This window comes from Microcebus murinus, chromosome 30, assembly GCF_040939455.1.
Source record: "Microcebus murinus isolate Inina chromosome 30, M.murinus_Inina_mat1.0, whole genome shotgun sequence".
Classification (NCBI taxonomy): domain Eukaryota; kingdom Metazoa; phylum Chordata; class Mammalia; order Primates; family Cheirogaleidae; genus Microcebus; species Microcebus murinus.
The window spans coordinates 1,662,040-1,687,114 of NC_134133.1; the positions used below are offsets into that span (position 1 = coordinate 1,662,040).

Sequence of the window (25,075 nt, forward strand, 5' to 3'; positions counted from 1 at the left end):
TTAGTTGGGAAATGAAATAGCCTAACTAACAGTAGAGCAGCTCAGTATCCTTTCGTCCCAATGGTCTGGGCCGACTAGCAGGGCGTTTCTGATAGAGTGGGTGAGGCTGGTCAAAAGACACTGGTGGTTTTTACTTAATAAAGCAGATGTCTGTGTATGTCTGCTTTGGGTGCTTTCACTGAGCTCTCCAGCTCTCCTGGGGGCCTCTCAGTGCTGGTGCAAAAGGGCAGCAGCAGCAGCGGGGAGCTTCCTCCTCTGAGCTCTGCAGGTGTTGAGCCCCATCTCTTTCACATATAGAGCCAGGGGCTGCAACCTTTTCCCTAAAAGTCCAGGGAGTAGATATTTTAGGCCCTGCAGACCATACATCTCAAAAGCAAAAGCAGCCACCAAGACAGCAAGTAGGGACAATTGGCATGCATGGCTGTGTTATAATAAAACTCCTAGATTTAGGACTTTGTATCATACGTTGGCTCAAAAGAGCTGATTAAAATTTAGTGCTCTGGGCAACTGTGTGTCCCTTTGTATTCTAACTCTTTGTTGATGGTATCCTTGTGGAACATTGTGTACTGAGGATTGTGAGGTTGAGGCTCATTCTAGGGGGAGCGTTGGTAACCAGTGCTGTACGTCTTTCATCCTTGCAGCTGGGAGTGCCTCATGAGCAAGAACTTTACCATTTATCTCTACATATTCAGTACTTGGCACAATAGTTAACTCAAGAAAGGCTCATCAAACGAATGGATGTTTAGCTTGATGCCTCCCTACAAAACCTCATTTAAACACTTTATACTATGCAGCAATTGCTTACTATATGCTTGTAGCATTAATGTACATGTCTTTTTATTCCAGTGGTTTTCCAAAGAAAGGAAAGTCATTGCATTCTGTGTTTAATGTCCTTGGCCATTAGCGTTTTATCTTTCAATGTAGTAGAACCACCAAAGTCTACAGTTTAAATGATTTTCTTTATTCTTAATGTGTTTGTGCTTGAGACCTTCCCATTTCTTACAAATAATATAAACAACATAGTGTAATTAGCATTTGTTTTAACATTTCTTTTGAAATATGTAGAATGGATAATTAAGGAGTGTTTTTTTTTCCTGTTTGCTGTATAAAATAGGTTTCATTCCTTTATAGTAAATAGATTGCAGTACCTTATAATACATACTTCTGAATCTTTTTTTATAAGCATATGCTGTGTCACATAATTTATCTTTTGTTTGTTTCTTTGGTTTTTTTTTTTTTTTTTTTTTTTTCCTGGCCATACAGGGTCTTGTTCTGTAGACTGGACTAAAGTGCAGTGGCGTCATTGTATCTTACTATAACCTTAAATCCTGTGCTCAAGTGTTCCTCCTGCCTCAGCTTCCTGAGTAGCTGGAACTACACGTCTGGCTAATTTTTCTGTGCTTTGTAGAAATAGGTCTTGCTTTTTGCCCAGGCCAGGTCTCAAACTCCTGGCCTCAAGCAGTCCTCAGGCCTCAGCCCCCTTGGAGTGCTAGGATTACAGGCATGAGTCACTGTGCTCAGCCTTTCCTTTTGTGATTTTGCAGGATGAGAAGGAAGCAGAGAGCAGGGTAAGAGCATGCTGTAATTAAAGTTGGTTTTACTAGCATATAACGTGTGGTGCAATGTTTGGTCTTTGTCCCTGATCTTTGGCACAAACATCCTAAAACCCCTGGTATTTCTTGAGTGATAGGGGCTTCTTTTGTTATTTATTTATTTTTCCCCACCCGCCCCCTCTCTTTTGTTATTTATAATGAGACCCTTTCAACCTTGCCTTTCAACACCTCTGGGTATAGGAAAGAGGTGGAGATTGAGTTTAATCACCAGTGAATGGCCAGTCTCTTAATCATGCCTAAGTCATGCAACCTCAATTAAAACTATGAAACAGTGAGATTAGGGGAGCTTCTAGTCTGGTGACCATTGAGGTGCAGCTTAGACACTGTCTGCTTTGCAAGGGTCCTTTCGTGTGTGTGTGCTTTTCTGAATTCTCTGTCATCACAGTGGACTTTTCAAATGAGCGACAGTATTTATTTCAAAAGTTTCCTGGAGGAAAGTGAATGTCATGCATTCTGCACTGTGTAAATTTTTTTTCAGGGATTATTTTGAAGTTTCCTTTTCATGTTATCCAGTTTTCTGAAAGCTTGCCTTGAATTTAACTTCTATGGGTTATTCTTACAGATAAAGGTAAGATCTAGGCGATTCTCCCCCTCTCCTCCTCTGGGTAAAAAAAAAAACTCAAACTACTCCAAGAGAAGAGATGACTAACACAGATTGAAAGATTTGGCATATATGTTTTTCTTTCATAACTAGGACATTTTATGTGGAGTATTGGGGAAGGCAATGGAATTGAATTCTCAAGATTGTAATTTCTCCTATAAATGGAGATTTTTGACAGCGGAATTTGTGGGAAAGGGGGCATCCCCTACAATGTTGCCATTTTTCTTAAAAAATAAAATCTAAGATCTGGTTTTCCATAGCAGTAATATTTTATTCATCAACAAGAATGAAATCTCTTTCTAAACACACACAGCGGACTTCAGATCTTGCAGACACCAATTATTATTCTGCACAGAGAATGTTCCAAATGTCAGAGAGCTCATCTCGGGAATTTCCCCGGCAAAGGTCGCTCATTTACTGCTCCCCAAGTCATTTCTTTGGCATGCCAGTGTGACAGGCGGACCTGAGATTGAGTTAACCAGGTCGCTCAGAACTGCCACTGTAAAGAAGTGATGAGAAGTCTATTGCTATCAGGTAAATCCCATTAAACCCAAACGTATCCTAAACTACTGAGTGCTGTTGGATTGTTACAAGGAGCAGAAGTGGGTTGATTGAAATAAAGTCTGCCCCTTTGCAAGCTTTCAGCCGAATTTATTGGAAAGGACTCGGGGGAATAATTTAAGGCGGGCTAACCAATGGGGAGTTGCAGGGGCTAGAGGATGGTGGCAGGGTCGCATCTGATGCCCTGAGGCGACACACACTTTGACCCATGGCGACGTTATGCTGAGCGTGTGTGTAGGTTCTTGAGGGTTTGCAAAGCGCCTTCTCGGACATTGTCTGACTGATTGTTCCCTCCCAGCCATCCTGGGAGGGTGGGTGTTGTGCTGTACTAATATCTCTGCTTTACTCGCTCGGTGTGACAATCTCATTGGAGGTGGCAGTCCTGAAAAGCAACTCTAGCTCTGTTGGTCTTCTCCTACTGGTGATGTGTTTGGGCAACGTGGTTGAAGAAAGATATCTAGTATTTTCCCTTCTCCCAAGTATTATTAATGATCTGCTCTGATGGCGTGTGTGAGTTTGTGGAATGATTGGCCGGGGTTAACTGAACAATTATTGGCCCCAGAACAAGATTTTTTTCCTCCTTGTTGAAGATTTAAGGAGTGAGCACATGGCCATTGTATTATTGTACTCTTTTGAATTTCTTTTCAAGTGAGTACCTCTCAGGGAGGTGATTCTTGCAACCCAAACCTCCTTTTGCCCCCACAGAGACTCACTTGAGTGAGTGCAGGAAATGACACACACAAACACACACACACACACTATATATATATTGTTTGAATGAGATAGAACAGTGACCTAATTTTCAGGAAATAACTTTTGGAGTTATTTATGGCAGAAGTGAGTGTAAAGTCAGTTTTTATGCACATGAACCCGATATAATACCAAGCTGCTGGACACAAACCTTTAGACAGTCCATAGATGAAAAATACCACCCCCTTTTTCTTGCATGAGCTCACGTGTCCTACAGAGAGGTGGTCTGGGCAGGCCACGAGGGCCCGTGGGTGGACACTGAGGCTGGCAGCTGAGGGAGTGTGGGTACCTCCAGGCCTCAATTACTCATCTATAACATGAACTGTTGGCAGGGCATGATCTCAGGTTTCTTCCAGATCTTATTAATCTTTTAAAAGTAATTAGAAAAATTATTACTCTTATTAAAAGCAATTAGAAAAATACTAAGAGCTTTGCCCTCTTTCATTTTACTGATTAATAAACCCACCTTCCTGAAATTAAATGTAGTTATCAAATTAATTACATTAAATATGTAGCTATTTTTATTTAGAAAAGTGGAGGATGTGGAGAGTATTATCACAGTCACCTGTGGGTCCAGTATGAAGGAGTTTCAGGTGTTGCTATTTTCTCATATTTGCTCAGATTTTTTTCAAATAAAAGGTATAAAGTATAACTGATGAAATTGAAGTCTCTTGGGGCCTCATCCCAAAACCTACAACCCTCTCTGACCCTCTGACATAGTCATTGTCCTAACCTTGGCATGTCACCTTCCAAACTGTTTCGATATATCAATGCATATGTGTCCATAAGATTGTTTAATAGTTTTTTTTCCATTTAAGTCTACATAAATATTCTTATGTATTCCTCTTGTTCTGCCTTTTGTTTGTTTTTCTCTCTTGGTGTTTTGCTTTGGAAATATATCTGCACTGATGTATTTCATTAACTGGTTCGTTCGTTTGAACCCTTTCACGGTATTCCACTGGCTATGCCATATCTTATTAATCCTCAGTTTTTATTTCTACCTAGTGTCTTTTTGGTTATTTCTACCTAGTGTCTCTTTAATCAAGGGAGGCCTTGTATTTTCTTCTTGAAGAAAAGCTCAGACAGGCCATTGCAGCAGGATGGGGTTATTGCAGGGTAGTTTGTCTGTTGCCTGCTGGGATTAATATTAAATAATGGAAGAAGGTTATAGGATCAAAGATCCAGCAGCTCTGATGTGGTGGAATGATGTATGGGAATGTCAATAATTAAATGTAACACAAAGGCCACGTCTTAGTCTGTTTCCTTTTGCTCAGAATACCTGAAACTGGGTAATTTATAAAGAAAAGGAATTTATTTCTTACAGTTATGGCGGCTGAGACGTCCAAGGTGAAGGGGCTGCATCTGGTGGGGGCCTTCCTGCTGGTGGGGACCCCCTGCCCAGTCCCGAGTTGACGCAGGGCTTCACACGGTTGAGGGGTCTGAGTGTGCTAGCTCACGTCTCTCTTCCTCTTCTTACAAAGCCACCTGTTCTCTTCCCATGAGAGCCCATTAATCCATTAATGAGGGCAGAGCCCTCATGATCCAATCACTTCTTAATGATCCTTCCTCTCAGTACTGCCACATTGGGGTGAAGTGTCAACATGAGTTTTGGGGGAGGCATTCAAACCATAGCAAGACAGTTTGGACAAAAAAAAAAAATGCAAGGACAAGGTTGTTTTTAAAGAAATGCCTTTTTTTTTGGAGGGGTAACGTAGGGAGAAGTGCAGAGGCTGTGTCTCTCTTTTAAAAAAAATTTAAACAAACTTTAAGACATGGTTTTTCTTACGGCTAGCAAGTATATATAAAGTTCACCACATTCATATGAATTACCATTGTAAAGTGTATGTCTGTTTATACTACTAGATTTCTTTTTCCCTTAAACCCACATCTAATCCACAAGTAAACTTTGCTTTGTCACCAAGCTACATGCAGAGTCCTCTCATTTCTCTGTGCTTCACCTCCACTGCCCTTCTCTGAGGTCTAGTTGAGGGATCAGCACACCGGTCTGCTAGCCAAATCCTGTTGTTGTAAATAAAGCTTTATCGGAACACAGCCATGCCCACTCATTTCTATATTATCTATGGCTACTCTGTGCTACAAAGGCAGAATTAAATAGTTGGCAACAGAGACGACCTGGCTTCTCAGAGGCTAACATAGTTAACACTCTGGCCCTTTGTAGAAAAAGTTTGCTGACCCTGATCTGGTTGAACTCAGCTCTCTCCTAACGGGTTTCAGGCTCTAAACAGAAGGCAGAGTCACTTTTCCAAAATCTGAATTTGATTTTCTCACTTTCCTGCTTAAAACTTGGCTCATCTCTCACCGTACGTGCCGAGTTCCCGCACAAACCAACCCCTGTCCTGCCTCCGCACCTCTCGGAACATGCTGGCCTTTCTCAGCCTGCTGTGCTTCGACTCTGAATCTTCACAGGGGTACCTCCTTTCCAACTTCAGGGCTCTGAGCAGATGTCCCTTCCTCAGAGGTGACATTCGGTCTATAAAGTTGGCCTGCACAGTTCATCACGTGTCTTTTATTTCCTTCATTGCACTTTGCACTGTGTGTCCCTACAGTCTTCACTCATGTGGTCATGTCTTTCTTCCCTGCCTCCCCCTGCTTGGTGACCACAAAGAACTTGCCTGTGCAGGTGACAGGATAGATCTTGGGTGACATTGTAGACGGCAGTGGAGAACTGTCGAATGAATGAACAAAATACGGATTCTGCCAGTTTCCTTGGTAGGAGTCACATGCCAGTATATGTTTATGCTACCTTAATTTGTTTGCTCTATCTGTAAGAAAAATCTTGCCCACTTCTGTTCACAGTGCCTAATTAAGGTGATTTTCTTCTGCAGCATGATGGAGCCAGCATGGTCTCCAGCAAGGTTATGGGCAGGCATTCTGAAAGGAGGATGCTCAGTATTTTTAGAGGCTTTTTATACATTTGTTTCTACTGTGCTAATATGCTAATGTTTATCAAGGTTGTATTTTTTTCCCCTCCCTTCCTTTCTTGCTTCTGGCAGAGCAGCATTATGGAGTTATGGAGCGAACCCTCCTTTGGGCATTTGTCCTTACTACAAAGAGTTTTATATTTCTTTGCTCCTTAAAAAAAATCTGCTGCTTTTCTGCTGAACCTAGGATAAAAAGAACAAGGCAGTATCTTTGGAGAATCTTAATTCCTTTGACTTAGTGAAACCCATCCAGCACATTCTCTTTCATGCAGAGCTTCCCATCTGCCCCCTGACACCCACATTCTGTACAGCTCTGCACCTTCCTGCAGTGGAGTCCACACACCACGGCCGCCTGCTTCTCTTCCCGCCCTGGGTGTCTTCACAGCCGAGGCCCCACTGGGAAAAGAGCCACTGTCACCGTCTCATTAAAAGGGCACAGGGTCTGCAATCCGACATAACCTGGATTTGAAATGTGGCTTTGTCTCTTAACCAGGGCTGTCATTTTGAGCAGGCGCTGAGCCACTCCGGGCCTCAATTCGCTCGTCTGTAAAATGGGCTTCTGCTGATGCATTCCTTTATTGGGGAGAATTCAATGAGCTAATGCTCGTTAAGTGGGCGGCACACTTTCTGGAACTTCACGGCCGCTCAGAAACGTTCCCTTAGTGTTCGATTTGGCTTGAAAACAGACGACTTTTTGTCAAGAAGGCACCCCGAGAAGAACGAATTCTAAAATAGGAACCTGCTATGGTCAGGTTTCTTTAACGGTCTGAAAGCTGAACTTTTCAGTTCTTTTCTGGTAGGGTAGATGATTTTCGTTGTTATTTTTTAAGCAGAAGCTGTTCTCCTTGCTGCTGTGGGCCTCACACAGGAGGTTGGTGCTATCACAGACATGCATAATGGATGCAGCAGAAATGGCCCCAGGCTGCTGGTCTGATCCTAGTCTGGTTTCTTGCGAAGAAGAGTTCAAGTATTGTTTCTCTTGATCAGGAAACTTTGAAGTACCTCTCTTCCCTACCCATCTGCTCTAATTGCATTTCACATCCTACCAACATTGTCTTTTCAGGTGCCTATCATTATTATTATTATTGTTCCCAATTTGTCAGCTGCCTTCGTTTTCAAACTTTCAAGTGGCAAACAGTATTTTTAGGTCAGGAATGGTAATATAGTTTTTGTATTTTGTGGTTCCAAGTATTTTTTTTTTTTTTGTATTGACACAGGATTTACAGACTGACTAAAAAGAAAAAAAAATGTCACTTATAGTAATAGAAAGCTCATGGGTTTTTTTAAGCAGGGAACTGGGTTCAAATTTGGGCTCTCAGTCAACGGAGTGGCCTTAGACAAGTTACTTATTAACCTCTCTTACCTGCAAACGTCTTTACCTCTGGGATGGGGGGATAGTCTAGCTCAAATGAGATGAAACGTAAATTTACTTAGCACAAGAAGTACATTTTTAGATGCTTACTGAATGTGAGATTTTTCTCATTCTTCCTATTGGAAATTACTATTCTATGTCTTCCTCTGATTCTTTTTTTTTTTTTTTTTTTTTTGAGACAGAGTCTCACTTTGTTGCCAGGCTACAGTGAGTGCCGTGGCATCAGCCTCGCTCACAGCAACCTCAAACTCCTGGGCTCAGGCGATCCTCCTGCCTCAGCCTCCTCCCGAGTAGCTGGGACTACAGGCATGCGCCACCATGCCCGGCTAATTTTTTCTATGTATATTAGTTGGCCAATTAATTTCTTTTTTATTTATAGTAGAGACGAGGTCTTGCTCAGGCTGGTTTTGAACTCCTGACCTTGAGCAATCCGCCCGCCTCGGCCTCCCAGAGTGCTAGGATGACAGGCGTGAGCCACCTCGCCGGGCCTTTTCTCTGATTCTTGAGTGATTCAAGTGTAGAGATTCTGTGATTAGAGTTTAAAAATACCTCCCTAAATGCATTTAAAACAATGAGCAGGGCACCTTGGACCCTGTTTTTTAAAAAAATCATTTATGCCATCACCTACTACTATTTTTATCCTAATGATTGCTGAGTGTCTACTTATTACAGTGTTCCTACCCCTTTATATTTACGCATTAAATAATAATAGCTAACATTTTTTGAGTGCTTATCAGCAGCGTTCCAACTGACTTGCACAGTATTAACTCATTTAATCCTCAGCAACCTGTGGGGATGGGTCTATTAGTAGCCTCTCTTTTATAAATGAGAAAGCTCATTTCAGCTGTCACTTAAAGGTTAGTAGTATCTCTTTGTACCCCTACAGGGTTGGTAGTGTCTCTTTGTACCCCTACTAGAGTTTGAGAACTCAGCCACAGGGGGCTAATTAATTGGTTAATTCATTTCCTTACAAGCGTGCAAAGCAGGGATGACCTAAATGGAGAGTGGTCAGGAGCGATGCATGTAGTTCTAGACAAAAGGAATGTTGTATTTTCAAAGCTGATTCCAAATGAAGACCTCGCACTCTAGCCTGAATACAGAGTAAAAAATACGTGCCATTACCCACGTTCCTGCTCTCCCTTCTGCATCTGCGTCATTATTTTTCCCTTTGCATAGGCTTAGTCTTCTCATCATAATGGTTGCCTTCCTTATCTATTTCTTTAGCATATTCCCCTCCACGTCCAGAAAAGCAGCAGGTAGCTTTAGCGTATTTTGTGCTGAAAGGGAAGTTGACATGCTGGCATCATCACATTAAAGCCTAAACAGAAAAATGTTGTTATTATTCTTATTATTTCCTCTTACACCCAGGGTTCCTCCTTAATGCCTGTTCTAGGACAGCCCCGCTAGAGTGGCTTTCTCTCATCAGAGCCTTTTTAAGCAAGCAGGCCTTTTATTTTATGACACTCATGTTGAGACACATTGAGTTATATCTGTCTTTTCATTTGCACCAACACGTTTATTTGGAGCCCCGTATTTCCTAGGTAACGTGACTAAGGTAGATTTATGGGTGCTCATTTGCATTACAGAACAACACTGGCAAAACTAAAATATAACAAACACATACTAACTTTTGGCTTGCCGCAGCCCACTGAGCATCTGCCTTCCTTCCGTGCCTGTAATGAGAGGGAAATATATTTTCCTCTGAGTTTACAGCTAATTCCTTGTTTGTATTCCACTGTCGTCATTGCTGTTGAGCGCTCGAAATGAGGTTTAAGAGCCTCTTCATATGTAACAGCAGGAGTTCGTATTAGAGGTGGTGGTTTTATGTAACAGAAAACAACAGCTTTTGTTCCCCGTCTCAATTCCATACCGCATTTGAAGAACCCTGCCACATTTAAGTAAGGGTTCGAGCCCTTTTTTCAGACGAGTTACTAGGGGCTTAAGGCTACACAGTGGCGTTAGAACCTAGGTTTGATTATTCCCATCAGTGTTGGTTTTTAGTGGGTTGATTTTCATTGCACAAATAATAAGTGAATTTATTTAAAATTAAAAAAAAAAAAAAAACCCTGTAGATTAGTTGAAAGATTCTTGGTCTGCCCTTCCCAAGTTTACTGGCAAATACCTTGGTGAACATCTTTTGGACCTTCTTTTGTACATTTACTTACGTATGTATCTATCCTTAAAAGATGCAGAATGCTGCAAGTCCACACGTGTGTCTAAAATATAAATGTTATTCTACTGTATATATTCTGCAATTTGTTGGTAATGGGCCTTGTAGAATAATTACTGCCAGGATGTGGGCTAGACTAGTCGATACCGCCATGACGAGTTATTCCTAAGATCTCAGTGATTGACACATTAAAGGTTTATTTCTCATTCATGCACATGTGGGTCAGGTTACTTGGGGCAGCTGTCCCTACTAGTAACTCGGTAATCTGGACTACTTCCACCTGTGACTTTGCCATCTCCACCTGTGGCTTCCAAGTCTCTGTAGCCAACAAAGGTCTCCTAGAAGTTTTGGCATGCTAGCTACAAAAGAATTGAGAATTGTCGGGGACCACAAGCCTACTGGGTAATACTGTATTGCCACAGATATTTTAAATGCTTCATGTAGCTTGAATACATTATAGTTTATTTAGCCAGCCTCCCATTTGATGGGCATTTGGGTCATGTCCAGCTTTACCCTCTGTTACATACAACACTTCCTAGGAGATCCTTGTATGTCTCTGGTCCACAGTTTGCTAAGATAGATACCCAAGAAGTGGACTTTCCAAATCAGAGGATGTGGGTGCTTTAGTTTTCATAAACATGGTCAAGCTGTTCGTGCAGGTGTTTGCACTGGTGTTTTATTTGCACAGGTAGTATGTGAGAACAGGTCTATCACCATATCGCCAGCGATGACACTATCAAACCTCAATTTCTTTTTCTCTGTCCAATGACGTCTTCATTCCTGCTGGCAGAATAACCTACATTTATTTGAATTTCTGTTTTCCTAATTACCAGTCGTAAGTCCCGGGCTGCTTTTCCTGCTTTCCCCGGGTGAGGCAGGTCTACTGTGCAAAGTCAGGCTGAGGAACAGCAGAGCCAGTGGGTCGCTGTGGCTCACAGGTTTTCCCTTTTGGGGGCACCCAGCTCCCTGACATTTCTTTTGACACTGACACTCTCTTTATTGATGCCTGCCCCCCGTGGTGCTATTTTAGTAGTCTCTACACCTCTAATTTTAAAACCATGGGGCGAAGGATGATTTCTCAGTTGTGTCGTTTTTTTTCCGTGTCGCTGTCTAATTTTGTGCTTTGAGTTTTCTCGAAAGGTTTTGCCTGCTCAGTCACCATTGTCTTGTTATCTCTGGGTTCCCTTTGTCCTTCCCCTCATTCTTCCTTCTTTTTCTTCTGCCTCTGTTTCCTTTTTCCTCATAGGCCCTTAAGTCTTTATGTGCTGCATTGGTTTTAAGTTGTGTTTTTTTTTTTTTCCCCCTTCTCTTCCAAGCTTAGAAATGCTTGCTCTGTCAGAGAAAAGGAAGAGAATGATGGTCAAGTCCGAAAGGAATGAAAGCTGGGTGCTCACCTACCCCACCGGGTTGAGGGCATGATGCTATTCCAAAGATGGTCCATTTTGCCAAAATCCATATGGAGGAAGGAAGGAGAGAAAATAGGAATTAGGCCAGTTTTCGTCGTGCCTCTGGCTCTCTGTGTGATCTCTGGGCAGATCACTTCCTCTCTTTAGGCGTCAAGGTTCCTGACTGTAAAATGAGGAGACTGGACCCCAGAAGTCCTTGTCTGTCTCGGAACCCCAGTATGTGAACGTGACTGGTACACTTCCCCATTGTAGGGCCCCAAAGTCCCCATTGTAGGTGGGTCATTGTCACCCCCTCCACCTTCAGACTGCAAAGCACTATGTCAGCGAGGTCCAGTCAGGAAGATGGGGCTTCCACGAGGTCATGTAATAGGATTTAACACGGGGAAGGAAATTACTTTCAGAGGTTGTTGGAATGAATGGAAGACACAATAGGCTGGGCAGGCCACACCGAGACCGACAACAGCAGAATCTTCCGCAAGTTCTTGGAGGGGAAGGTGGTGGTTTGGGTGAAAATCCATCACACACGTTTTGGTGCCCAAAGGTGAAGTGTTCTGTGTTGACTGAGAAAAAAAACATTGGTTTTTTTAAAAAATATCTCCTACAGACATGTCAAAATCTAACTTTTGCTCAGGTAAAGCAGTCCCTGGAAGGAGGAAGGCTGGGAATATTTTATTGATTTGCACTAACAACTGCTACAGAAAGAGATGTTAAGACTTGACCTTTCATGACTGTTTTAACTGTTAGATAATGTAAATATTTAATATTACTATACTGTCCAGCACATGGTAAAGGCTCAATTAATAGTAAAATAAACTGTTATTTTTATTGTTATTATTATGCATCAGTTTATATTGCATTTCCAGCATACTTTGTAATATCCATTTGCAGGACAAATTTCTCCTCTCCATTTTTTCCCCTCTGAAAATGCAAAAGTAAACTTAGTTGTTCTTCTCTATACTTGTCACAAATTCTTAATAAGTGCAGTTGTCTTGAAGTTTTGGACCCAGGCAGGGACCCTACTCTTCCAAGTTTGGGATTGACAAAAAGAGATGATCGTAAGGTGACCACTTTGTGGAGTGATGGCTTGGGTGTCAGAAGTGGTTTTCGAACTGTGCTCACTGTCTCGGTTTTCAGTTTAAGAGCAACGGGCTGTAGGTTGGCTTTCGTTTGAGTCGTTGTAGAAACAGTCAATACATATTATGTGTCTGTTGAAGCTGGTCTCTCGATCAATTGCAATTAGTTTGCAGCAGATTGCATTAACATATCTAAAATTAACACGACGAGTGTTCTGATGAAAAGGAATTGACCACAGCTACACTCTGGCTGTTTTTAGTCTCCCTTAAATGCTCTGTTCTCCAAACTACATTTTTTCCTTCTTTGGTTAATGGCTTTAAATTGGTACGTCAACACAGACATAATCTATTGATCCTTCCCATTCCCCGTTTCAAAGTGGCCCTAGGTGATAGCACATAGCTAACGTTTAATGTTTTCTTTCATTAGGGGGCTTTTACTAAATGCCTTAAACTTGTATTTTCTTGGTATGTAATACGACACACTTTTAAAACTATGAAACCTACGAGTATGTTCATCTGTGAAATTTTGTGTCTTTCAAATTATTAGTGTTTCATCAAGACTTAAAATGTCAGAAGTAAGATTAACAAACAACGTACTGTAAGCGATGTGAACATTGCTTGTTGGGCAATTTATTTTTATCCCAGTATTATTTATTTCTAAAGAAGAAGGGCAGGGAATTTTCAGTATTAAAAACATCATTACCAGTACTCATTAGGATGGTACAGAGAGCTATCTTTAGGCTTGATCGTGTTGAAATTTAAATTTTTTACAAGTGTGTATAGATTATGTTTATTTCAGATCTGAAGGGTTGGTTTGTACTTTCCTAGTTTTAGAGGCGGTCAGTTTCTGGGAATGAAAAATTGTCTCTCTCGGGAGGCAAAAGGCAAGATGTATTCCATTTGGCCATATAAATGGAATTTTTTTGAATGTCTTCCATTTGCCGAGCACTGTCACATGCCTCATGAAGCTACAAGGACGTTTAAGGCACACTCCCTGCCCTTGGGTAGAACCCAGTCTAGGTGGGAGCTTCTGGAGCTTCTTTGGAATCTCCCTTGTTCGAGAGAGCTTCACGAGTGTGCATCGTAGCTCGGAGGTTCCAGAAGAAGGTGACATTTTAAGGGCACATTAGAGGCCCTGAAAGCTGATGGCCCCATGTGATGAAGCCCTGGGGATGTCGCTTTTACGGTCTCCGTGACCCTTGGCCATCCACCAGCACTGTTGACAGAAGCCGCTGGGGCTTGTATCAGGTGATCGCCTACATTCCACCTGTCTGGGGACCCAGCTGTGGGACACATTTTCTGGTTTGTTTGCATATAACGATAGCATCGTCTCCGTGTCTTGCAAGCAAGGTTCCTTTCCGTTATGACTCCTGAATGCAAAGGAGCTGACCCTAAATGCATCCATTATTTCCCAGTTTTGTTTTCTTTTAAAAATGGGACTTAGGCCGGGCGCAGTGGCTCACGCCTGTCATCCTAGCTCTCTGGGAGGCCGAGGTGGGAGGATCGCTCAAGGTCAGGAGTTCGAAACCAGCCTGAGCAAGAGCGAGACTCCGTCTCTACTATAAAAATAGGAAGAAATTAATTGGCCAACTAATATATATTTATAGAAAAAATGAGCCGGGCATGGTGGCGCATGCCTGTCGTCCCAGCTACTTGGGAGGGTGAGGCAGGAGGATCACTTGAGCCCAGGAGTTTGAGGTTGCTGTGAGCGAGGCTGACGCCACGGCACTCACTCTAGCCTGGGCAACAGAGTGAGACTCTGTCTCAAAAAAAAAAAAAAAAAAAAATGGGACTTAGGGGTTTGGTAGAGAATCCTGTTGACAGTATTAGATGAAATTAAAAGAAACGGTTTATTTGTTCATGTCATTGGGCCCTTTGACTATTTCCTTTCAACAGAGGTTGAAAACCAATTGATTGTGCGTATTGGAAAATTGTTTCTACTTGAAACGTAAGCAAGGTTACTTTAATACACAAACCCCAGCTTAGAAACTGGTTAAATTAATGGTAAATCTTTCAGGTTACTGCACTCAACCTTGGTGCATGAAAAAGATAATCTCATTAAACATGTAATGACTCCATTAAAAACTACAATAAAGAAATGAATTAGTCTGTGGCCCAGTGACTTCAAAGCGTTAAAAAAATTGTTCCTGAAAAACCTTACAATGATTACTGGTGTGTATACAGTTATTAAAATAATGTTACGCTCTTTATTTATTTGGGGTGGGAGTTAGGAAGGCATATGCTGTATAATAGAGTTTTTAATAACAGTTTTTAAAATCACTTTTTATTTTGAAATATTTATAGACTCACAGGAAGTTGCAAAAATAGCATAACATTCCCATGTATCCTTCACCCAGCCTCCCCTGATGTTGACTCCTAGGTATTAATAGTTGCAGTATGATAGCAAAACCAGGAAATTGATGTTGGTATTTTGCTGTTAAATAGACTATAGACCTCGTTCAGTTTCTGCCATTTTTATAAGCATGCATCCATTTGTGGGTGTATGTAGTTGTCATTTAACTGAACATTTGTGATTAAAAAATAATTAACTATGAAGAATTTACACAGATTTCTTTCTCTTTTGCTTCTGTAATCTTTGTGTTGCTGATTGTGAATTGACAGTGCCTGCAGGACTGGCCATGTTGATTGACTGTTATTTTTCTTGTCGTTCATGAGTGTTCTTACCTCTCTCCCTCCATTTCACTAGGCATTTCAATTAACCTCCAGAAGATGGCTGAACCTGCAGGAATACCAGAGCAAGAAACTGATGTCTGACTATGGAGTGAAAGTTCAAAGGTTCTTTGTTGCAGACACTGCGAATGAGGCTCTCGAGGCTGCTAAGAGACTGAGTAAGTAAGCTCATTAATAATGGGTGATGGCCAGGTGTGGTGGCTCACACCTGTCATCCCAGCACTCTGGGAGGCCGAGGCGGGAGAATCGTTTGAGTTCAGGAGTTCGAAACCAACCTGAGCAAGAGTGAGACCCCCGTCTCTACTATAAATAGAAAGAAATTAATTGGCCAACTAATATATATAGAAAAAATGAGCCAGGCATGGTGGCGCATGCCTGTAGTCGCAGCTACTCGGGAGGCTGAGGCAGGAGGATCGCTTGAGCCCAGGAGTTGGAGGTTGCTGTGAGCGAGGCTGACGCCACGGCACTCACTCTAGCCTGGGCGACAGAGTGAGACTCTGTCTGAAAAAAAAAAAAGAAATGGGTGACATATGTTTGCCCAAATCAAGTAGCAGTTTAGAGTTTACAGGTAGCAGTTTCCCACCAGTTAAATTTTTTTGTTGTGGGTTATATTGACAGGGGCGAATGCAGAACTTTGAATTGCAAAAGAAGCCAAGTTCAGATGGCCTGGGGCACTTGTGCAGGAGTGGCAGTAGGGTCAGGTGCCTGCAGGACTTGGCACCTGGGAGGAGATAGGGAATCGCGGGACAGTCCTTGGTGTGATGGACTGTAGGTGTGGGAAAGCCTCCCTTTCTCGACACACTGGAGGCCTTGCCTGACCATTCCTGGGGGGGATTCACAGGCCCCTTCATGTCCTCGGCTCTGCCAGGGCCCCTCCCTGGAGGCCCTCGGCCTCAGTGTCAGAAATCTTAGAACAGTGAGCAGCCCCCTCCTGCTTTTGGCATCTCTCAAGGTATATCTGATTCATGCTGGGCATGGAGGGAAGCTTGTGACGGCGACACCACAAGTGCACATTTGGTGATGCCAAAAGGAAGCCGTGATCCGTGTTAACTGGTAAAGGAGATGGTAACCGCAAAGGCAAAAACAAAACACAGAAAGCAAAAAAGTCCGATTAGGAAAACTTTTATTTTTTTTTTAAATGAGATAGCAGCACATGGTCACCGCATGGCGGTGCTTCTGAGTTTTTAGTGACCGTTTCTCCTGGTTCTCTCAGCTGCAGGGCGCTGAGAGGGCGAGTCAGGCAGGATGGTCAGAGTCCTTCTTTAAGGCCCCCCGGGAAGATGGGGAGAGCTCCCTGGGGTGCCTGGGGTGGGGCAGCCGGGGGACGTGCATGGCTTTGGAGTCATGTTGACCTTGCTGCCCTGTGTCCCCCTTCCCACTTTCTGGCTTTTCAACTTCGCAGAGGTGCCTTCTCCTTCCCGTGCCTCAGTTTCCTCTTCTATAGACCAAAGCTAATCGTATTTATCTCCCAGTGCTGTTGTGAGTCTTTTTTTTTTATTTCGGCATATTATGGGGGTACAGATTTTAAGGTTTCAATAAATGTCCTTCCCCCCTACCCCCACAAGTCTGAGTCTCCAGCATGACCATCCCCCAGATGGTGCACATCTCACTCGTTATGTATGTCTATACCCGCCCCCCTCCCCCCTCCCCCCCTGCCCAATACCCTATTACTGTTGTGAGTCTTTAAAGGGAGATTGCACACTGTTACGTGGGAGAGAATCTAACCAGTTTCTCTACTGGTGGATTGAGGAATTAGGGATCAAGTCCTGCTGTCTGCCTTTCCTCGAATGCCCCATCTATCTGGTGGCTTACAGACTCTTCCAGTATTGGTCTGGCTTGCCATTGTCCACCAGAAATGTCAACGTGAGCCAGATAAGTATTTCAAAATTCTCCAATCGTCGCATTAAGAAAAGTGGAAAGAAATGGGTGAAATTAACTTTAATAATGTATTTTATTTACCGGTAATATATCCAACACATCATCGTTTCAACATGTAAATCAATATAAAAAAATTATCAATGGAATGTTTTATGTTGTTTCTTTGGTCCTAATCTTCACAAATCTGGTTTGCAGTTGTACACCTCCGGCTCATCTCATTTCAGACTAGTCACATTTTAGATGCTCAAGAGACACATGGGGCTACCGCATTGGACAGTGTAGATTTGAGCACCAAAAGGACACACATGTGCATTCTTTGCCTACAACCTTGGAGAGCAGTTGTTTTTCGCCAAAAGTAAAAAAAATAGATCATCTGCTACTCAGCCTTGCCCAAGTAGCTGTAGCAGAGTTTGAGAGTACAAGACAGATCAGTCACCTTATTTCAATTTTCCAATTTTCTGTGCTCTTCAGAGTAAGCATTAAGATACTTCAGCTAGTAATTGCTGTTGTTTTATCTCCTTCTTAAAGTTCTCCCAGATGCTTATACAATGGATCCTTTCTGTGTTATGTGGCTTGAAATATGTATTTATTTGTTCTTGAAAAATTTTTATTGTGTCAACCATGTATCAGGCACCTTGGATGCAGCTATAGTAGGGAAGTGAGTCCTTTTTCTCCATAGAACTTACATTCTAGGAAAAAATTTTCCTAGAAATTGACACCAACTTATATTTTAAGAAATGAAAATTGGTTTCATTTTCAAAAACTATCAAAATTGGTTATTATGGTGGGGGGGAAAAAAAAACCCCAATAAAATTAAACCTAAACTTGTCTGAGAGCTCCTTGGTGAACTGTGATAATAGACTCAGTAAAGGTTAGTACCGTATTCCAATCTTTTTGCAAGAAAGGATCATTTTTGTTTTACACTCTTGTGGTTTGGGGATTGGGAAATGAGAGCAAAGAAATGTAAAGTTCAGGTTGGTCCTCGATCTTCTCTTTCCCCATTGTTTTATTAAATACAGGGACGCACTAGTATTCCAGGTCTAAGTTTCCTTTTTAGAGAATTCTGGAAGCTGGCTGATTGTTCTCCCCGCCTCATGTAGACATAGCACAACTTGAGAGGGGTTATCTTCCAGAGTTTCCTAGAGATACGGACTTTCTGAAGTAGTGGGCTTCTTAGTTTTCGGATTTGCTTTATGAGCATTTATTTAGCTGTCATGTTGTGCTTGGGGATTATCCACCGTGCAGTTAAGACGGTTTTTGCTCTGGAGGAAATAGCAGTGTGGTGTTTGCATGCTGGGGCTGGGGCGAGGGAGAGAAGGAAGCAGACAATAAAGTAACCTTAAGTAAAATAAAAATTAAACAATGAAGAATAAACTTTTTTAAAAGCGATTTTTTTTTTTTTTTGGTTCTTGAAGCGTGGCTTCGAGAAATTCAGACTGGGTAAAGGGGTTGGGAGTGGTAAGGGAATTGAGAAGGTTGTAAAGGGGCTGAAAAATCAAAGTGGATAAAGGAATTGAGAATGATGCACCCGTGTGCGTGTATGTGCGTGCGTGCCCGTGTGTGCACGCTTTCACCCGTGCATACCTGCGTTGGTTCCTTTAGGTGGCATGCCCAGCAGAAGGCCTCTCTGTGCTCCTGCCTGGAGCTAAATGGGAATTTAGAGAATTAATCTGAGCACCTCATTTGTAATCCTCTTGGTGAGTTAAGTAGTAAACTAAGTACTAACTTAGTACTGCTAAGTACTAAGTAGTAACTAAGTAGTACTAAGTCAGTACTACTTAGTAAACTAAGTAGTGACTAAGTAGTAAGTTAAGTAGTAAACTAAGTAGTAAACTACTTAGTGAGTAGTTTTCATAGAAGGAAGGTCTCTTCTGGTTTCTGTTGAGTAGTTTTGATCTGAGGGGAAACTGATAGGTTTGGAAGAGGAGATGGTACCAATTCTAGTTGGTCACCGTGAAATGAGCAGATAATAACTATTAAAAGAGTGTGCATGTCACTGAGATTGCCCAGAGAAAGCAAAGCGAGAGAACCGTCTGGCAAAACATCACAGTGTTTACTTTCTTATCGCTACAAGACTGATAGAAGCCAAGAGAACAATCGCAGTTTTACCAAGTAGATTTGAGGCTAATATTAAAATCGGATTATACATTCATCTTCCTGATTGTCTTGCAAGTTTGGCCTCTACCTTATAATTATGATATTATAATGGGGAAAAATTGCATAGAATGATAACGTGTCTAACATGTAGCAAGTGCCATGTAAGATTTTATCACTGTCGTCATCATCATCCTCAGTGGCATCTGATTCCAGGTGATTCACTACTGTCATGACTCAGATTCACAGAACAGAGACATAGGATGATCAATGTCCTGTCAATTATGTGTTAGGAGAGTTCACATTTTAATTTCAAAGGTTTATAAATGATTAAAGTGTATGTACTTATTACCTTTATAGTTTATTCATATATGGGTATATTTCAAAATAAAATGATATTTTATAAAATATTTGAAAATAAAAGTTGATATTAGCCATGACTGTGATTGTCTCACAAAGCTCTGCTTTTATGTCTAACCCCCCATTCCTAGTTGTCTTTTGGCCATCTGTTCTTGGGTGTGTGCAGCCCTCCTGGCCCAAATGGAACTTGTCATCTCATGGTTGGTCCAAACCTTCCCTTCCTCTTCTCTCCACCTGCTTACTCAGCAGTGATGGCTTTTAGACCATCTTTAATGCCTCTCATGTCTGTCATATTCAGTCACTTGCCAAATCTCATCATTTTTTTTGTGTGTGTAGCATTGTCATTTTATAAACAAGGAGACAGACAAGGTTAAAAAACTTGCAAGGGTTGTAGAGCTAATAATTAAATAAAGATGGGATTTGAATCCAGCCCGATTAGATTTAATCTCCCCCCTAAGCATTTTCCTCTTTGCTAGCTTGATGATATTCTTGGGAGATTTTTATGTGTGGGTCAGCATTTTAAAGATAGAAATGCATATTAATAAAATTAGAGGATAGGATTAAAACTAGATGAGGCAGGTTCTAAGGTGCGATTTGTAGAGATTGTGTAATCTGCAGATATTTTGTTAACGATTCATTTTGTTTCATCTCTTTGGGCAGTAGAACCTTTTGCTGGGTAGTTACGGAAAGCTTGTTAATTTAAACAAATTGTTAATTTGTTTAAAATGGGTAATACAAGCCTTTTGTTTCTGAAACACAATTCATAGTGATAAGATGCTGAGGGTGATTCTCATTTTCTTGCACAGAAAATGGACTTATTTCTGATTGAGAGATTAAATTTGGTTTGAAGTAAGTTTGTAATATGTGGATAATATTCATTTCTGTAGCAGTTTATCAGAGACACCTCTTGTAATCATGCTCTAAGGAAGGAATCATTTTCCTTGCATACACTTTTCGTAGGAGGTTTATTAAGTGTGTACTTTTCTCCTCTTACAGATTAAAATTAATGAATATCATCAGTAGATAATTATAGAATACCTACCGTGTGAATGACTAATCTTTTTGTTACCTTTTCATTTCTCTTTAAAGATGAATGAAGGAATCTGTTTCTCATATAATTGAAAAAAAAACCTGTCTTAAAAGAATATTTGTATATAAACCTAGATGAAGCTTATCTAGGACCACTACCTTTTCAGCTTTTGAAACCTTCACCACCTATTAATTATTCCATTCATGTTGACACGAGGCTCTCAACATTTGATTAAGCAAGAAAATTGTATTTCAAAAACTCACAGTTTTATTTTTTTGCCGGGAAAGAAAATTGAAATATGAATGAGAAATTAATCTTCTCTGAGCTAATGACATGCATCCTAAAGTGGAGATAAGGGGCTTTTATTGAACTTGGCTAGCTTTGGATTGCTCTCAGCTATATAACACGTTTCTATTCATCAATATGATAACTTACTCTTTTCGTTTTATATAATCACGTCCTAAAGCCTGGTGAATTACCGACACCATTAAGGAATTGTATTTTATGTAAAAAGGGAGCTGGGGCCCATTGACTGCCGATTGACAAGTACTGTTAATCCTACAGGCAATTAAATACACCGCAGGCCTCCTGGATCGTTGTGGCTTTGTCACATTGCATTATGCGGTTAGGGTCTTGCAAAAAGATCTTTAGATACCTTTTGTGTTGAGATGATGGTCATTTTTGTCTTATAATGACAGACAAGGGTAACATTGATTCCTGGGAAGTAAATCTTCATTTTTCCACGTGTCAGCTGCTCATTACTTTGAATCTGGAGTCCCGTAATGCAGAGATGCTAGTAGGGTAAAATGGCACGTGCGGTCCCTCAGAGTTGAAGTGGTGTCTGCTTTTTAGGAATAACAGTGGTGTCTTCGCTAAATGGATGATTCCTGTGGTGTGATTTGATTGTGTGCCTGACTGCTGTTGGCCTCTTTGTTTTTTTTTTTTTTTCTTTTTCCCCATTTTTCCTAAGCCCGATTCCCCTGCCTTCTTGGTAATTATTTGCACTTCTCCATATCTTTTCTGTAATTTAGCTCGTGCTTAATTTCAGCGAGTGTTAATCTCTGTTGTCTGCTGCTACAGATGCGGCTAGTTATTCAATACGTATTATTGTCATTCAGAAAATTTTTCACCTTGCTCATGTTCACTTGCAAAGGCTCCTGAAAAGAGCACCTGAATTGAAGTTAATGGTTTTCCCTAACTGTATGTATTAAGAAAATCCCGGCCTGGCGCCGTGGCTCACGCCTGTAATCCTAGCTCTCTGGGAGGCCGAGGCGGGCGGATTGCTTGAGGTCAGGAGTTCGAAACCAGCCTGAGCAAGAGTGAGACCCCGTCTCTACTATAAAATAGAAAGAAATTAATTGGCCAACTAATATATATACAAAAAATTAGCCGGGCATGGTGGCGCGTGCCTGTAGTCCCAGCTACTTGGGAGGCTGAGACAAAAGGATCCCTTGAGCCCAGGAGTTTGAGTTGCTGTGAGCGAGGCTGACATATGGCACTCACTCTAGCCTGGGCAACAAAGCGAGACTCTGTCTCAAAAAAAAAAAAAAAAGAAAAGAAAATCCCATCCAACAAGTTGTAGCCTTTAATAACATTGTATTTAATGTGTGGTTATGTATCATATGCATTTTTGCAAGGAAGATTCCTCTTTTGTAAAATGTTCTTTTTCTCTTCCTCCTGAGGCTGCAAATATGAATGAGCTTTTCTGGTAATCTCTTTAGCACTTCTCTGTGCTAGAATATCTTTTCCCCAATTGTCTAGTGGTATTTACTGCATAGAAGCAGCAGGAGACCTACAGAGTGAAGGGTGAGATCAAGGTGGGTTGTGGGCAGGCAGGCTTTATGGGAGTGGAGATGAAGGTTCCTTTCAGTTTCCTTAGAAACAAATGAGAACAGTGCTTTGAAAGGCATTCCTTTAACTTCAGTTTTGGCAGTGTAATAAAACAAGGATTAATTCCTTTTCTTACATTTTAACCCAATAATAGAATTAGCAGCGGCATTTAACTTTGGGGCCTTTACCATGTGCCTGGCATCATGCTGGTGAGATTACATCGCCTCATGTAATCTCCATTCAAACCCCGGGGAAAGGCTTTCCTTTAAGGACTCGTTACAAATATCACCAGATGTCCCCGTGCCCATGATCATGTATCCACGGTAACTAATGTCCTTTCACTTCCTGTCTTTGCAGTGTGTCATCAGTGAAGTTCGGTGTTGTTTTTTTTAAAGCTCTACCTCATTGCAAACGAACAGGGACATTAGGTTGTCACCCGGTCTCGGTTTCCCAGGACTTTCCTGTGAATTTTTTCCCCCAGGTCTTTGTTTCGCCCTGAGTATGGTTTGGTAGGTAGTTCTGAATGTCCAGAGGGTGTCCTCTCCTGTCGTAACTTTGCCTGCGGTGAATGACATAGCAGCTAGCTTCCTACCATCCTTCTGTCTGGATATATTGGCCCTTTCAAAGAAACCCTAAACATAGACAGATCTCTTCTGAGTATGCTCATTATTTTGATTTTGGAAAATACAGTAAAGTACAAAGAGGTAAAAATATGTCCTCTTATCCAGTTAACTCAGAGGGAAACTGTGTTAATTAATATTAACGTATTTTTCTCCATTTTTCTCACGCATTCATTCGTTCAGCAATATTTCTGTGTACATATTTATGTAATATAATTAAGAGAGAATGAGTTTATTTATAAATTTGGGAAAATACTATGCATACAGTTTTATTTTAAACATTTTTGTTTTAAAATTCTGCATCATGACTTGAGCACTGTCCAAATATTAAATATTTTTTCTTAAAATTTTATTTTAAGGTTTTATTTATTTATTTTTTTATTTTAAGGTTTTATAATAATCTCTAGATTGACAGTGTCATTTCCTAATTATGATTTCGTTTGGATTTTTTTTTTTTCCTGTATTGGCATGTTAGGTAATGGTGATTGATTTTGCAGCACATAAACTTCCTCATTCTCAGTAGCCTAATGCAGTAAGGAGTTATTTCTTACTCACAAAAAAGTCTACTGTGAGTTTCTCAGTCTGAGAACCCAAGCTCCTTCCATTGTTTCCCTCTGCTGTCTTCAACACTGTGGCTCCCAAAGATGACCTGCCAATAAGGGGTTGAAAAGAACCATGGATCATTACACGTGGAGATTTGCACGGACCACATCACTTCAGCTTACAAGACTCTTGTGACTAAAATTCATCACATGATCTCAATTAACTGCAAGGGAGGCTGGGGAATAAGGTTTCCATCCATGCTTAGGAAGAAGAAATGAGTTTGGTGATCACGTAGCAGTCTCTTCGAAAGGTAGTACTTAGAATCTTGAGAAAAATCTGTCTCCCTCAATGCTGCAACCACAATTTACTTGGCTATTAAGTTGGGGGATAATGTAATAACATATATTTCAAGCAATGATTCAGATAAAAAATATAAACATAGCACCTGTCTTCAAGCCATCCTTTCTTCTTTTTTGGACTGAACTGAACCAGTGTTTTGAGCCATCCTAAAAGGAATACAATAACAGCTATTAAAAACATAAGCAGCAGATAAGAAATAAAAATGTTAAGTGCTTTTGCAGTAACACCTGAGTGTTAAGCTATATTTATTGTACAGCTCGTCAGATGACTTGATAATAAATATATTGTTATTTGTATGCTGTCGGTTGATATTTTCTAGAAAGATGGAGATATAAGAAGTTGTAAGCTGCATAATTTTGAAAGAAAATGAGAATCATACTTTCTTTACGTTGCAACAGAATAAATATTACATACGGAATTATGCTTTTAAGATGCTACGCTATTCCCCAAGGTGGTTGTTAACAGGCATTGGCAGTATTTAACAGATGTTCATAAATAGTACTAAGGCTGCACTTGAGTTTTCTAGGTTACCTTACAGAATAGTCAGGAAATGATTTGAGAAGGTTTAAAAGAATTATATTGCTTGATCTACCTTAAGATGAAAATTGGATGAGTAAACAAGGTACCTCAATTATGTAATTTTTTTTTTTCTTCCATTCAACATGGAACAAGCTAAGAGATTTGGAAGTCTGTTATTTCTCTCAAATGTGAGCCAAGTATTAAATTTTTTTTTTTTTTTTTGTCTTCAGGCTTTTGTTCAAACGAATAGCCCAGTCACTCCAGCATGGGGAAAAGAAAACAGATGGGATTTGGATAACAGGGGGAAAATGACAGTGCTGAAAGTATTTGACATGCAAAAATCAGACTGTTCCCTGAGTCTCAGGTGTAGCACTGAGAAACAACTTTACATAAATATATTTTTTCTTTATGAATAACCTGTCCATTAGCATCGTAAACATGAGAAAATGTGGATCCCTTTGAGATGCGGGTGCTCAGAATTCCTTGCCGCTCTTCCTAGTTTAGTGGATTCAGTTCGAAGTCACGGTGGCACACACGGCCAGTTGCACATGACAAAGCCACAGTCTGCCTTTCCCACATCTTCCCCCTTGTGCCTGTTTCCCAATGTGAGGCCGTATCATCGTCCTTTCTGTCTTTGTCCATGGTCTTTCTTCCACGGCGAA

At 41.0% G+C, this 25,075-nt stretch overlaps 1 protein-coding gene across 1 annotated transcript in view; it reads left to right on the forward strand.

Annotated features, from left to right (window-relative positions):
- SUCLG2 (succinate-CoA ligase GDP-forming subunit beta) overlaps positions 1–25,075 on the forward strand; it is a 246,723-nt gene that overhangs the window by 36,119 nt on the left and 185,529 nt on the right. The window contains exon 2 of the mRNA XM_075998800.1: positions 15,196–15,337. Within this exon, the coding sequence (XP_075854915.1) occupies positions 15,196–15,337 (142 nt within the window). The remainder of the gene's footprint in view (positions 1–15,195; positions 15,338–25,075) is intronic.